At 42.2% G+C, this 15,506-nt stretch overlaps 4 protein-coding genes across 4 annotated transcripts; all 4 read right to left on the bottom strand.

Annotated features, from left to right (window-relative positions):
* Positions 1–709: 709 nt before the first annotated feature.
* Positions 710–3,022, bottom strand: LOC119744968 (tubulin alpha chain-like). Its single transcript, XM_038221191.1, has 3 exons — positions 2,999–3,022; positions 1,947–2,172; positions 710–1,857 (listed from the first exon to the last, which is right to left on the bottom strand). Exons 1-3 carry the CDS (start codon positions 3,020–3,022, stop codon positions 725–727), a joined length of 1,383 nt encoding a protein of 460 aa, XP_038077119.1. The 3' UTR covers positions 710–724.
* An 867-nt stretch (positions 3,023–3,889) lies between these two features.
* Positions 3,890–8,063, bottom strand: LOC119745419 (tubulin alpha chain-like). The gene is made up of 4 exons (XM_038221750.1): positions 7,900–8,063; positions 6,018–6,240; positions 5,571–5,719; positions 3,890–5,189 (listed from the first exon to the last, which is right to left on the bottom strand). The coding sequence occupies exons 1-4, from the start codon at positions 7,900–7,902 to the stop codon at positions 4,212–4,214; spliced, it is 1,353 nt and encodes a 450-aa protein (XP_038077678.1). The 5' UTR covers positions 7,903–8,063; the 3' UTR covers positions 3,890–4,211.
* Positions 8,064–8,858: 795 nt separating this feature from the next.
* LOC119745418 (tubulin alpha chain-like) lies at positions 8,859–13,044 on the bottom strand. Its single transcript, XM_038221749.1, has 4 exons — positions 12,937–13,044; positions 11,031–11,253; positions 10,748–10,896; positions 8,859–10,607 (listed from the first exon to the last, which is right to left on the bottom strand). The coding sequence occupies exons 1-4, from the start codon at positions 12,937–12,939 to the stop codon at positions 9,627–9,629; spliced, it is 1,356 nt and encodes a 451-aa protein (XP_038077677.1). The 5' UTR covers positions 12,940–13,044; the 3' UTR covers positions 8,859–9,626.
* An 896-nt stretch (positions 13,045–13,940) lies between these two features.
* On the bottom strand, positions 13,941–15,224 carry LOC119744967 (tubulin alpha chain-like; the record flags this gene model as incomplete). Its single annotated transcript, XM_038221190.1, has 1 exon — positions 13,941–15,224. A coding segment is annotated over one exon (261 nt), but the record flags the coding sequence as incomplete, so codon positions are not given.
* Positions 15,225–15,506: the final 282 nt, after the last annotated feature.

The raw sequence follows: 15,506 nt of genomic DNA, 5'->3' as shown, positions 1-15,506 counted from the left end.
TTCCGGTTCCATTCGTGCTATGCTACACCGTGTGAAGTACCCATGATTAAGTTGAGATGACGTCATACTAACGACAACACAGGCTTGAAAAACAAACAAACTCAAGCTTAATTCAATTCAATTCAATAATGGTTTAGTATATTACCATCTTTAGCCAAGCGACGCAAGGCCGAATTGTGGTCGGATTTATATAAGACGTAAGACAAAATATTATAACTAAAATGATTTGTAAGTATCATGAATACAAAAAAAAGTTAAAAAGAAATAGCCAATGTATATATCCATGTATATATCAACTGAAAAAAACTTTTAAAAGAGTAGTGAGATAAACACTAATGGAGCTAAAACGAAAATGGAATGGAACGAACACAAAAACAAAGTGGTAGAAAAAACAATAAGCTTTATAGCTTTTGAAGGGAAATTACTTTGAATAATAAAGAGAGAACTTCGAATAAAAAAAGCTGATAAAACGATCCTTATTATAGGCCTATTGTCGGAATTTATATTAAAGGTCTATAAAGGAAAACATTGAAATTGAAGGTGACGTCATGGAACTATTAAGAAGATGAAGTAAAACAGAGTGGGCAATTGACCATAAATGCTCTAATTGAGTATTAAAATTGGCATTTGTTACTTTGTCAATGTTTATTGACAATCTTTATTGTTAGATACACAGAAAAAAATATTGAAATTTGACAACCATTAACTAAACCAATTGTTGGTTCTAGTATTGTAATTCGTCCACATTGAGATCAGTCCAGGTATCACCCTCTTGTATGACTTCTTCGTAGTCCTTCTCCAAAAAAGCCATGTCGTCGCGCGCCTCGAAAAACTCACCCTCCTCCATACCCTCTCCCACGTACCAGTGGACGAAGGCACGCTTGGCGTACATCAGATCAAACTTGTGATCCAGACGAGCCCAGGCCTCGGCGATGGCCGTGGTGTTGCTCAGCATGCAGACGGCACGCTGCACCTTGGCCAGATCACTGCCAGGCACGACGGTGGGTGGCTGGTAGTTGATGCCCACCTTGAAGCCAGTTGGACACCAGTCGACGAACTGGATGCTTTGTTTATTCTTGATTTTTAATATTGCAGCAGTGACGTCTTTGGGGAGGACATCACCACGGTACAGCACGCAGCAGGCCATGTACTTCCCATTGCGCGGGTCGCACTTCACCATCTGGTTAGTAGGCTCGAAGCAGGCGTTGGTGATCTCTGAGACACTGAGCTGCTCATGGTAGGCCTTCTCAACAGAGATGATAGGTGCATAGGTAACAAGAGGAAAGTGAATGCGTGGGTAGGGCACCAAGTTGGTCTGGAACTCGGTCAAGTCCACATTGAGAGAACCATCGAACCTCAGAGATGCTGTGATGGAGGACACGACTTGCGCAATCAGTCGGTTAACGGTGGTAAATGTCGGCTTCTCTAAATCCAGATTCTTCTCGCAGATATCATAGATGGCCTCATTGTCGACCATGAAGCAGCAGTCAGCATGCTCCAAGGTCGAGTGAGCATTCAAGACAGAGTTGTAAGGCTCTACAACGGATGAGGAAATATTGGGTGACGGGTAGACAGCAAACTCCAGTTTGGGTTTCTTGCCGTATTCAACCGTCAGGTGCTCCATCAACAGGGATGTGAAGCCAGAGCCGGTGCCTCCACCGAAGCTGTGGAAGATGAGGAAACCCTGGAGGCCTGTGCACTGGTCAGCCAACTTACGGATTCTGTCAAGCACAAGACTAATGTATTGCTCACCCACGCTGTAGTGGCCCCTGGCGTAGTTGTTGGCGGCATCCTCCTTGCCTGTGATCAGCTGCTCAGGGTGGAAGAGCTGGCGGTAGGTGCCAGTACGAACCTCATCTGCAAAATAACAAAATAAATTCATTTATCTGCTGGAATGCAACTGGCTCTTAACTTCTTCCTGATTTGATCATGGTGTATTTCCCTACCTATGACTGTTGGCTCAAGATCGATCATGATAGCTCGTGGGTTGTAGTGACCGCTACTACTAGTCGCGCTGAAGAAGGTGTTGAAGGAGTCGTCGTCATCTCCGATGGTCTTGTCACTGGGCATCTGACCATCAGGCTGGATGCCGTGCTCCAGGCAGTACAGCTCCCAGCAGGCATTGCCGACTTGTACTCCGGCCTGACCGAGGTGGACTGAAATGACTTCACGCTTGAGAAAACAAATCAAGATCCTTAAGTTAGAATGTGGACAACGAGTCTTAAATAGCATATGTTTCTTAACAGGTAAGTTTTTAAGCACACAAATCGCTGTGCTTTCAATATGCCACAATCCTGGCAGGCTGCGATGCGTGACGCGAGGCAAGCAATAATGCGAAACGAAACAAGTAAACGCAGTTGTTATGTCGGATAATAATTTTTCTAACTTTTCAACCTCTATTGGAGCAGGCGGGAAGCGACCTTGGATTTTAATATGTATACACGAAATTATATATTTTTTCCTGCCGAAATTGAAGACTATATTGACATGGGATTTTATGTGCAACGTTGTTAATTCTGGTAATCTGCAATTTGTCATTTTACATAATATAAAAAGTGATCTATAAGTTAGGTAATAAATTGTTCAAAACGATGAAAGACAATGGTATGTTTCAAATCACACCCTTTGCAATACAGACACTTTGCTCAAATTGTATTGAGCTTTTGTTCTTCAAATTTTACCGAAATTAACTTAAATTTATTTGTTAACATTTCGGTATTACAGTGTCTCTAAACTACTCGTCTTTTTTACAAAAAAAATCATGAAAATAACAGGTTTTTTTCTCTTCTTTTACATACCATTGTTTGGCGAAAGTATAGCTGTGATGGCTTTGTATCTTCTACGTGTGAAGGAGATGCTTATCTGGTTCAAATGTCTCAAGCCAGTGAGAGCTCGTCTTGAGTAGATAGCAGAGGCAATGAGATAAACTACTCCGCTGGTACACTACCTACTGAGATTACGATTGCAAAAGAGGAAACACACAAACACGGGAAAATACCTGCATTTGTTCGCAAATATGCATTGTGGCAACAAACTTGACTGTACAGTCAGTGTTATTCTTCAACCATAACGAAGCTGCATTGTGAAAACGCGATGCGGCCGAAAGATCACTTTCATCAAGTTGAAGTTGTTGTTGGATCGGCCATTTCGCGGACAGGATGCCAAATTTGCAAGTTATCTACCCTTGCAATGACGTCATGACCTCGTCAGTATAGTCGTAGCCAAAATTGCAAAAACCTGGGTGATTTGGTCACACATTATAAATGCGTATCAGAAACTGAACGGCAGTATATAGCCTACAGTGGCAACTTTTAGAAAGAGCTCAAAACTGGATGGTGTGTTCGATATGCCTGCATGGTTCTGGGTAGTGGGTACAAGCAGTGACGTAAATCTGTGTCAGCGAGTGGGGGAGGGGTGGGGATGACCAAAATCCTCAATTTGCCCAGTCGTGGAAAACTCGAAAAGTGGGGCGGTGGGGGGGGGGGGGTTGCTGGACACCACATGGCACTAGGGGGGTTGTTAAACGACACAAAAGCTTATGCAAACTGGCGCGTTCACTGTATATCAAGCCGGTGCATTTAAAGCTTTTTAGCTGTTCGTTCTCCGTTTTTCCGTGTTATTTAATACATTTGGGCTGTTGGAAAGTTAGACAATAACCTTAAAATCGGATTTTTTTTGTGTTTCTCACCACAAAAATCAAATGGCGCATTCCTATGGTCAAAAAGTGAAAGGGATATAATCTTCACCACCTCCCCCCCGGTATTTACGTCCTTGGCTACTAGACTTCATTAGGTCGGATGCCTTTGGAACACTGATCGGGAATAACATAATTTAATGAGGGAAATATAATATCTCCGACAAAACAACAAAAGCCTGAATAAACAAAGAGAACCGTTTGTACATCATTTTATTCGTAACAAGTCAATCATTAATTGAATTTAGCACAAAATGCGTGCAATGAAATAAACTTTGCATTTAAACAGAAATATGGAAAACCGTCGACCAAACACCCATTCGGACTTAAAGAAATGTAACAATGTAGGGAAAAAGAAAAAAAAAATCATTTTTGACATTTGTGATAGTTGATATAGTGAGTAAAACTCATTCAAGGCAATACGTCACAGATGAGCATTAACATTTTGATGACGCATGTACTCGTTTCAACAGAAACATTTATCTTATGCCAACGTTTTTAAGAAATATCGGTTATTTTAGTATTCTTCTTCCTCTTCTTCGTCTGCGTCAGTTGAGTCCACTCCAACCTCCTCGTAATCCTTCTCCAAGGCAGCCAGATCCTCACGAGCCTCAGAGAACTCACCCTCCTCCATACCCTCTCCCACGTACCAGTGGACAAAGGCACGCTTGGCGTACATCAGATCAAACTTGTGATCCAGACGAGCCCAGGCCTCGGCGATGGCCGTGGTGTTGCTCAGCATGCAGACGGCACGTTGTACCTTGGCCAGATCACCGCCTGGCACGACGGTGGGCGGCTGGTTGTTGATGCCCACCTTAAAGCCAGTTGGACACCAGTCGACAAACTGGATTGACCTTTTTGTCTTGATGGTTGCGATGGCGGCGTTGACATCTTTAGGGACGACATCACCACGGTATAGCAGACAGCAGGCCATGTACTTGCCGTGACGCGGATCGCACTTCACCATCTGGTTGGCCGGCTCGAAACAAGAACTGGTGATGTCTGCAACAGTTATCTGCTCATGGTAGGCCTTCTCAGCAGAAATAATTGGAGCATAGGTAACGAGGGGAAAGTGGATGCGTGGGTAGGGCACTAAGTTGGTCTGAAACTCAGTCAGGTCGACATTAAGAGAACCATCAAATCTCAGGGATGCTGTGATTGAAGACACAACCTGAGCAATCAGACGATTTATATTGGTAAACGTTGGCTGGTCGACGTCCATTTTTCTCATGCAGATGTCGTAGATGGCCTCGTTGTCGACCATGAAGGAGCAGTCGGAGTGCTCCAGGGTGGTGTGGGTGGTCAGGATGGAGTTGTAAGGCTCCACGACCGCGGAGGACAGATTCGGCGAGGGGTAGATAGCGAATTCCAACTTGGGTTTCTTTCCGTAGTCCATTGAGAGACGCTCCATCAACAGAGATGTAAAGCCGGAGCCGGTGCCTCCACCGAAGCTGTGGAAGAGCAGAAATCCCTGAAGACCAGTACAGTGATCAGCCTGTACAAAAATATACAAATGAATAATGTAATACGAAAAAAAAATTCAAGTTGAAACACCAGATATATCGACACAAACAGAAGTTACAACGAGTGAGAGACATGAGAAGACAAAGAAAACATTTTCTCTCTGGGAGAGAGATAGGGGGGGGGGGTGTAAGTAGAAGGGGTAAAGGACGGATGTCAGATTGACAAAGACAGGGACACAGATAATGATTAAGAAAGAGACAAAAACAGTTGCAAGAAGGGATACAGTCACAGTCACAGACACAGACAGAGGCAGACACAGAGACGTAAACAAGGCTAGACGGGTATAGGGACAAACATCTGAACATTATAGGTAAGGGAAGAGAAAGGGAAAGTGACAGAGACCAACACTTACTAGTTTCCTTATTCTGTCCAGAACCTGATCTATCAGCTCCTTGCCCACGCTGTAGTGGCCCCTGGCATAGTTGTTGGCAGCACCTTCCTTGCCTGTGATCAGCTGCTCAGGGTGGAAGAGCTGACGGTAGGTTCCAGTGCGGACTTCATCTGGATTGAGTGAATGTTATTTTCTATAAGTTACTAATAATAATTTGCATTTAAAACTGACATCACACTCACACAAACTGGTTTCGGCTTGTTTGCCAAAGATACAAATTTCAGCAAGTAATAATAAGAAACAAAGCAATAATGAACCAGTTCTCTGATTGGTTCTCACGCTATGACGCGTGAACGCGCTAATTCAAGCAAGCCTTCTTATCGGTCCTGCACAATTGACCCCACCATAACCGTTTCTTTACACACGTACCAATCTACTGGAAGAAAAATAAAATGCCTCTTCTCCTACCTATGACAGTGGGTTCAAGATCCACCATGATGGCCCTCGGGTTATGCTGACCACCACTCGTCTCACTGAAGAAAGTGTTGAAGGCGTCTGTACAAGCACCAACTGTCTTGTCACTGGGCATCTGACCATCAGGCTGGATGCCGTGTTCCAGGCAGTACAGCTCCCAGCAGGCATTGCCCATCTGGACTCCGGCCTGACCCAAGTGAAGTGAGATACATTCGCGCTAAAAAGAAAAACCAAGAGATTATTAGTTGCATACCCGTGCCACAAACAAGGGCAAAACTTGGTCCAAATCCATTCAAATCTGGTTAACAATAGACCTTTTGCATATAGAGCGCCCTCACTGTGGGCAAGTCTGTGCTCCTCTTTGATACGCATGAGCAGGCACTTTGTACTTCCATTGTCAATGCATTTCAATTTCCAAACCTGTACTCAGCGAAGTCTATTCTTATAACGTATCCCAGATTAACATTAAACCCAATCTGCCAAGTTTAACCGCTCCTCAAGATAAAAAGCAGCCCGAAAAAAGATCAATACATTTTCTGATCATTTTCAGCAGTTATGCGCCAATCAATTGTTTTCCCCACCCCTCCCCCGGGCTGCCCCACCCAAGACGTGGGGATTGTCACTGTTGAAGTGACAAAATCCCCACCCCTCGGGCAAAATTTAAGTGACAATCCCGACACACAGGGCACACTGGTGATTGCCTTTCCATGTAGTACGCCAATGGTAACAATGCAATTTGAGTGACCAAAATCCCCACCATGGGGCATGAAAAACGTGACAGTATCCCGACATCGGACCTGGGTCAGCGCGGGGGGGGGGGGGGGGGGGAGGGGGTGGATGTAACATTTGATAGGCGCATTACTCAACCCATGGCAGATTTTACGATTTCAATCACTAAATTGATATTATAATCAGCATTTTTTTCAGGTGCTGAAGTTCGTTCTCAAGTGCTTGCATTGGAAGAGACAACAGTCAGCTAGTTTTGGTTGGAAATTGTTTGCAATACTCAATTTGTTAACAAATGGGTTTCAAATTATCGCACTGCCCATTATATTCGAAACGAAAAACTCTGGAACTGATTCTTAAAAACAAAAGGGAAATTACCTTCATTCAATAATTAACCCCAACTCACCTGTTTCATTCAAATGTACAATTTTTCAGTCAATCAAATAATACCACACTATTTCTTGGCGATTATTAACTTTGAACAAGACTTCAAAATTAGAATCGTTATCAAAAATTGTTTAAACTGATGATGTTGATAATCGTACATAGCATGGTACGGTTGTAAATTTCATGTGGAGTTTATTTTCTTGCTGGTAATAATTATCCGTTGGATACATCATTGTTTGTATAATATTTGACGTTAAAAAAATTAAATGAAATATGAACGCTTTCCTATAATATTGAATCAATGAATATCCAAATGATTGAATGGACTTAATTTGTGAATCTCAAACTTATTGGACATCTCACGTGAATGATTAAGGAGTTCATTGCAAATAACTGGTTGAATTTATTGTTGGGGAGGATGCCAATACACCCATTTTAAACATAATTATGCACATAACAGCTGCTTTATTTTTGCACCACACTCAAGGTCCTGAAAAGATTCTTTGTCATTTTGTTTGTCCAGCATGTTGTTTCTTTCTAATATAGCATGAACCCGAGTTGGCATTTGTCGATAAAAACAAATACAATCTTCTCTGTTTGCATTATCAACTGAATATATATTTTCCTCAACAATGGAACGACATGCCATCTAAATAATAATGGCTTGAATACGGCGTTTTCACACTTGCTTCGGCAGCTTGAACATTTCAATTAACTTGCAAAACAAAATGGGATAAATTAGCTTATTTTTGTTGTTACATACCATAATGAAGAGATGAGTTTCAGTAGCTTCTGGTTTAGGAAGGAAAAACAATAGAATTCCCTCGTTGGTCGGTCCTGTTAAACGTCAACTATGAACGGTACAGGAACATGTGTTAGCACTGCACCTGTACCACCCTGTTTATATAGGGAGCTAGGGCCGGGAAAAATAATCGTCGAACTGAACCAAAAAACCTGTAATCATTTCTATGTATTCAGATGACGTGTAATTGTTTGTTTTTCGTACTGCCGCCCCTTTATGGTAATTAGGCCGCTCAAAGGTTACCGACTGTATGCATTTGTGGCCTTGCGCCGTTCGCGAAAGGGTGCTGTGGATCGGCCAATGCGGTTCCTTTTTGAAGGTCATTCACATTCAACTGCTGAGTCCGGACAAAGACTGTATGACGTCATCTGAGTCACCGACCAGAATTAGAATGGTGACCAGTACCACCGGCGGAGACGTGTCACGTAAAACGTGTCATATGCAACGTCACTCGGACCCGAAAGTTCAATGGAAGATACAACATTTGCAAACATCACAAAACGAAATGATCAAATTATCACAAAAATACCTTACTGGATTGTTAGGGAATGACAGTCTAAAGCATCCTGTAAAATCGTGGTTCCTCGGCCTGGTGTGCTGACATTTTCAAGAAAAATTGTATTTTTCCAACGCTGGTCGGCCAAAAAGTTGGAGAAAACTGTTTTTTTTTCTTCAAAAACTGCTTGCAAACTCTCTGCTGCAAAAACTCTTTGCAATAGATTTAATACACACCTGTGAAGGGGTACAAGCCTGCTAGACTGATTCTCTGACCTTACAATTCCTCAAAGTCTATAAATTCTCCGTATATATCATCTTAAGTGGGTCAGGGAACCAGACTACAAGAACATGAATGGTTTTCTTGGTTTTTCCAGCATCTATACAAGCCCAAAATGTGAAACAAGTTATTTGCTATAACATACTAATCCTCCAAATCCATTTATTTATGTAAATTGAAGATAAAGCAAATGTTGTACATTGAATTCCTGAGGTTTGGAGAAATAGTTCAAATTTAGAAACTGACACGTAAGGCGGTTTCTTTCTTCATTTTTTTGGCAAGAACTAGAAAGGGAAAACGTTTGGGGGTCACGAAAGGGACACAGGCGAGAACTACTTTTGAGTATTTGAAATAAAATCGGCCTGTCAGTATAATTAATTTATTAAAGGGAAATACTAAAAAAAAACAATAAACAAAAGTAAGCATTATTTTCTTATAAAGGAGACAATCTCTGTTTTGGTGACATGGAGATTGCCTTAAATTAAAGTAACCACACCCACACGTACACTTTTCAGTTTCAATGTTTTTACTTGGAGAAGTTCATGTTCTTTAATGTCACTTTCCAAATGAACATAAACGTGTAAAGTGTTTGCTAAAATTCGGTGATGATATTTGTTTAAACTGAAAGATAAGTGCGATGAAAAATAAATTTCATTGAGGGATAACATAAATCTCGCGATGAATATTATAACCAAAAAAAGAGACACCTATACCTGGGTCGAAGTTATGCTACAAAAAGCTGCATCACAGTCAATCCCAGTCTCTTGTGATACTAACTTTGACTAAACAGTCAAACCTACACCGGACCTTTTCTGTAGTCGGCTGGGAGGCAAATTGACTGTTTTCTGGTCAAATCTAACTAAAGTGTTTTAAAGAGTTGTCTTGCATCTGACACAGACGTCTTAATGAAACATTAGTACTCCTCCGCTTCTTCTTCCTCGTCGGTTCCGACTGACTCAGTGCCAACCTCCTCGTAATCCTTCTCCAAGGCAGCCATATCCTCACGAGCCTCAGAGAACTCACCCTCCTCCATACCCTCTCCCACGTACCAGTGGACGAAGGCACGCTTGGCGTACATCAGATCAAACTTGTGATCCAGACGAGCCCAGGCCTCGGCGACGGCCGTGGTGTTGCTCAGCATGCAGACGGCACGCTGCACCTTGGCCAGATCACCGCCAGGCACGACGGTGGGTGGCTGGTAGTTGATGCCCACCTTGAAGCCAGTTGGACACCAGTCCACGAACTGGATGGTGCGCTTGGTCTTGATGGTTGCTATGGCAGCGTTGACATCTTTAGGGACGACATCACCACGGTAGAGCAGACAGCAGGCCATGTACTTGCCATGACGGGGATCGCACTTCACCATCTGGTTTGCCGGCTCGAAGCAGGAGTTGGTGATATCTGCAACGGTCATCTGCTCATGGTAGGCCTTCTCAGCAGAGATTAGCGGTGCGTAAGTGGCCAAGGGGAAGTGGATACGTGGGTAAGGGACCAAGTTGGTCTGGAACTCATTCAGATCGACATTAAGAGCGCCATCAAATCTAAGAGATGCTGTGATGGATGATACAACCTGGGCAATTATGCGATTCAGGTTTGTGTAGGTCGGACGCACGATGTCGAGGTTACGCTTACAGATGTCGTAGATGGCCTCGTTGTCGACCATGAAGGCGCAGTCGGAGTGCTCCAGGGTGGTGTGGGTGGTCAGGATGGAGTTGTAGGGCTCCACTACGGCAGGTGCTAACTGCGGGGCAGGGTAGATGGCGAACTCCAGCTTGGACTTCTTGCCGTAGTCTACAGAGAGACGCTCCATGAGAAGAGCAGAGAAGCCAGAACCGGTGCCTCCACCGAAGCTGTGGAACAGCAGAAAACCTTGAAGTCCAACGCACTGGTCGGCCTGTACAAATTATCATCACAAAGAAAAAAATATTCATGAAACGATGCAATCTTCAAAATACTAATATTTAAAAATAAACACTAGTTTTTATTTACAAAACTTGCTAAGAAAGAAAGTGCAAGGCAAGCCTTTTGACTTACCAACTTTCGAACTCGATCAAGAACACTGTCTACGTGTTCCTTGCCCACAGTGTAGTGGCCCCTGGCGTAGTTGTTGGCAGCATCCTCCTTGCCTGTGATCAGCTGCTCAGGGTGGAAGAGCTGACGGTAGGTGCCGGTACGGACCTCATCTGAAAAAAATTCCCAAACCCATCAGGAAAGCCTTCAAACCACATGTTCATTCTACATTTATAAATGTTGAGAAGTGGAAGGTGCTAGTTAATCATCTTGTAGTGTCGGGAGGGAGAAGAGTAAGCCTACTCACCAACAACAGTCGGTTCGAGATCGACAAAGATACAACGAGGGACGTGCTTGCCACTACCGGTCTCGCTGAAGAAGGTGTTGAAGGAGTCGTCACAGCTCCCGATGGTCTTGTCACTTGGCATCTGACCATCAGGCTGGATGCCGTGCTCCAGGCAGTACAGCTCCCAGCAGGCATTGCCCATCTGGACCCCGGCTTGGCCTACGTGGAGGGATATCACTTCACGCTGTATGTTAAGAAGATATTTCATTTCATTTCATTAAATGGTTTGTTTGTTTCATTTCATTTCATTTCATTTCACTGAAATGAATATTGAAATGAAAGATATTTCATTCAAATTATTGTGAAGGAATTACTTGTAAGCCTCTGACTGCTGGCCTGTTATGTTCTTTATTCTTTCTAAATTTCTTTAGAATTGGTGCTTGAGAGAATTTAAGATTCAGATCCTAAATACAGAATCAAATCTCCATCATCTTTTTTGTATGTCTGTTGTCTTTCGTGCGTTCTCTCAGTCATTCAAGAAGTCAAGGCTTGTTCAGTAACCCCTCGTGGATGGAGTAATAGAAAAAGGCTGAATATCCCTGGACTCGTACAACAACCCAATCGTGCCTGTGCCCCCCCCCCCCGTTTAATCTATCAAGGCCCCGCCTCTATCAAATTTGCTGAGTATCATACACAACCATTATGCTGCAGAATGTGGAATATTAATCAGGGTATATAAACAGAAATGTTGCCTGAGGTCAGTAATACCTTTAACCTCGTTAGATTTTTCATTTCTGCCATGCCAGAAAATCCTTTAGGGGTTTTAAAAGCCGAGGTGAATATGCAAAAATATTACGAAAAAGTGGATGAACTCAAAAAATACATGCACACACAAAATAACAGTAAAGTTTGCCGCACTTTCGATGACAAAGGAAGGCACACGGGCATTGTGATTTTAACTGGCAATGTCACGGTTTGAATTCACCAACAAAAAGTGGTGTTCCGCTCAACAAGTAGCTGGAATTTATTCAAATTGCACCCAAACCACAATTTTTGGGGTGTGGGTTCGCTCATGCGCGTCGTCCATGGGAACACAAATCAAATAATAGAGTTAGAACGAGTTATTTATACTTGACATGGAGTGTATAATGCATTTGCTAACTATTACAATACTATGCCTATCAACAAATCTGTTAAGTTTAGCTTTCAAAAGAAAGGGGGAATACGGTATTAAACACATTACCATTTCATAATTTGTTTTACTGTCAACACAAGTGGATTTGAAACAAATTGCACATATACAAAACAGAACTTGTTTGATTTTAGAAATTATAGTTGATTCTGACAGACAGAAAGACACACGAAATATAAGTCGTGTGAAACAGCTTGCCAAGGTGCCACTGTGGTTTCTTTTTCAACATTAAAGAATATCTCCGTTTCAAATTCATTGGAATTACTCTCCTTTTTGTGTGTGGCTTTTTACATCTACATGTATAAGTAAAGGTTGGGTCCAGTATTATTGCAAGACTTCAAAATGGCCAAAGTAACGAGAAAAGTGGCCAGTTGACCGGTGAGCTATACGTGCAAAATACTTGTCTTAACAACACCCATAGTTTGCCATTCAAAGTACAGACATCTGTATTATCAAAATCGCAAATTCAGTTTACCGTCGTGGGAATCGTAACAGGTGGTTTCTGATGATAATCCGTAATGACATCACCATATTTCAATTACGAAATTGTAATTTTTTTTCAAGCCAACAGCTGCCACCATTAAACCATAGAGTAAGGAACTGTTTCTTGCTCTATATGAATATACCAATAGCGATGTTTAGGCCAACTCTCCCACACATTCCCCTTTGATCCACCCTTCGGTGGATAAAACACAAACTAAAGATAAACATTAACTACAAAGTACACAGACTTACCATGTTGAGTGTCTTCTTCGTTTAGGACCGAGAAAGAAGGAAAAAATGGTGGATTTAGGAGATTTTTCCTTGACCACTCGAGTGCCTTGCCAGCGCGTGTTATGTACGTAGCAGGAAATCAGATAAGTGAGGTTTTGCAATTTTGCGGGTAGTTTTTTTTGCAGAATTAAGGATTAGACTTGTCAGGGTCGGTTTAGCATTGTGATGCTGGGGAGTACGTTTCTTGTTAATTCTTGTGCTGTTCCCACGGCCAAACCTTCATGATAGTTACATTGTTGCCCTGCCAATCATTTATTGGTGATATAACATAGGACAAAGCATCTTTATATTGACCTTTCCGGTTCCCTCATTATTGAACAAAAAAATATGCATTCACACGTATTTTTAATGTTCCTGACTCCCTTTTCTAGCAAAAGACTTCAAAGTTAGTGGAAAGCAGAACTGCATGATTTTATCAGTGTTAGGCAAGAGTCGGTGACGGAGGGCGTTCTGACTATGACCGCCTATAGCTCTGGAAATTAATGGCACTATGCAGCAATTATCACTTGGCGTAGCCTCCATTTTGTATCCATTCGGAGACAACATTGTAACACTAGGGCTCCCTCAAACCTGGAGTAGTTGTTACATACATGCGAAGCGTACGGTCCAGTCTACCCGTCCAACAAATGCAATGAAGAGCGCCCCATAACAAAACAAAACCAACCCAACCCAACCCATCCCATCCCATCGCATCCCACCCTAACCCAACCCAACCCAACCCATCCAATCCCATCGCATCCCACCCTAACCCAACCCAAACCACCCACCCTAACCCAACCCAACCCAACCCAACCCAGCCCAACCCAACCCAACCCAAACAACCTAACCCCAACCATCCCAAGCCAACATGATTAGGTCTTAACCAATCCAAACCAAACCCATTGCAACCAAATTACACAAAAGTAGGCCTAAAATGCATTCCAGAAAACAGCCGAAAATGCCAAATTTGCCACACGATATTTCAATTTCAATTTCACATAGGCCAAATGTTTAATCACCCCACAGCTAACGATTACAAACGCGAAGTAAGGTCAAAGAATTGATTACTTATTTCAAGGCACATTAATAATTTTGATTGTTAGTGTTCAACTTGTCTCCATGACGGACCTACATGCGGTCAGCCGGCCACGCATGCTCAGTTGCGCGACTACAAATTAATTATGGGAACAAACCCAGCACTGTATTTTTGGAAATACCGGACCACTTTCGAACCATCCTCAAAAATTAGGTCTTACTTTGCTTTGAGTCTTGCACGACATTTTGTTTTCTTACCCACAAACATAATAATGATATTGATATCACTGTCAATACCTCTCTGTAAACTCTTCCTATTGCATTATAAATATGTTCTATATTGCTGTTGTTTTTAAACTGTTAAGTTATTCAAGTAAAGAAGCCTATATCCTACAAAGCGACCATTAATTAATGCACTGAGGCTTGAAAATGAACAAATATTCATATTTTAACATTGAAAAAATGTTATACAACAATTTGATTGTAAAAATAAGCTAACAAATTACACGAACACATTACAAGAATGAAGTATGAAGAAGCACACTTCAAGCACTTGCAGAAGAAACTTGGTAAGTGAAAGCTGTTAACTACTCCTGAATTATCAGAAAGTCTCTCAATATTGTGAAGGCACCATAAAAGGAAAACAAACATGAACGTCTTTGTTCTAAACTGCAAAGGACTGAAGATATTCCTTACTGGTTCTATAGAACGAGAATGTGAACAATGTATAGATAATCTCCACAAAGGGTCAGATATGATGGGATTGCGTTCCGTCCATGAATCAATTACCCTTTAATTCTTCCGATACGAACAGATGTTGGGATATTCAGCTGAATCTTTGAGATGTCTTGAATTATGTTCATTTTTTCTTCCATCAAACACAGAATGCCTACGAAATCACAAGCCTTAGTGACACAAAAATAAAGCATCAGGGACAGAAAAAAGGGGCTTCAAGTTCTTTGTATCGTTTAGGTTTAGTACTGATCCTCTGCTTCTTCTTCTTCTTCTTGCTCCTGAGAGTCTCTCCCGACCTCCTCGTAATCCTTCTCCAGGGCAGACAGATCCTCACGAGCCTCAGAGAACTCGCCCTCCTCCATACCCTCTCCCACGTACCAGTGGACGAAGGCACGCTTGGCGTACATCAGATCAAACTTGTGATCCAGACGAGCCCAGGCCTCGGCGATGGCCGTGGTGTTGCTCAGTGTGTCCCTTACAGTTTCTTTCTTGTTCCTCTGTCATTTGCCTCTGAAGAAAGTCTTGCTAATATTACGCTGAAATATCAGGCCACTTCATTTTTGGATTTGTATATTTCAGGTCAATCCAAGTCAGTAGGCCCTTAGTAGTTTGCAGCAGTTTAATTCATTTTCAAAAACAAATTAGAACACAAACAATGTTTTTTTTATTTGGTTTAAAGGATGCTGCTTTTGATTAAAAAACAAAACAGATTTAAGATCTTTTCAGGTAAGCCTTTGTTTTTGTCTTAAATCTGAAAAAAGCTTTAAATTCGCTCTTTAGCA

This window comes from Patiria miniata, unplaced genomic scaffold (genome assembly GCF_015706575.1).
Source record: "Patiria miniata isolate m_02_andy unplaced genomic scaffold, ASM1570657v1 HiC_scaffold_7, whole genome shotgun sequence".
Lineage (NCBI taxonomy): Eukaryota > Metazoa > Echinodermata > Asteroidea > Valvatida > Asterinidae > Patiria > Patiria miniata.
The sequence above is the reverse complement of the archived record's forward strand: the minus strand, read 5'-3'. Positions and strand labels throughout refer to the sequence as shown.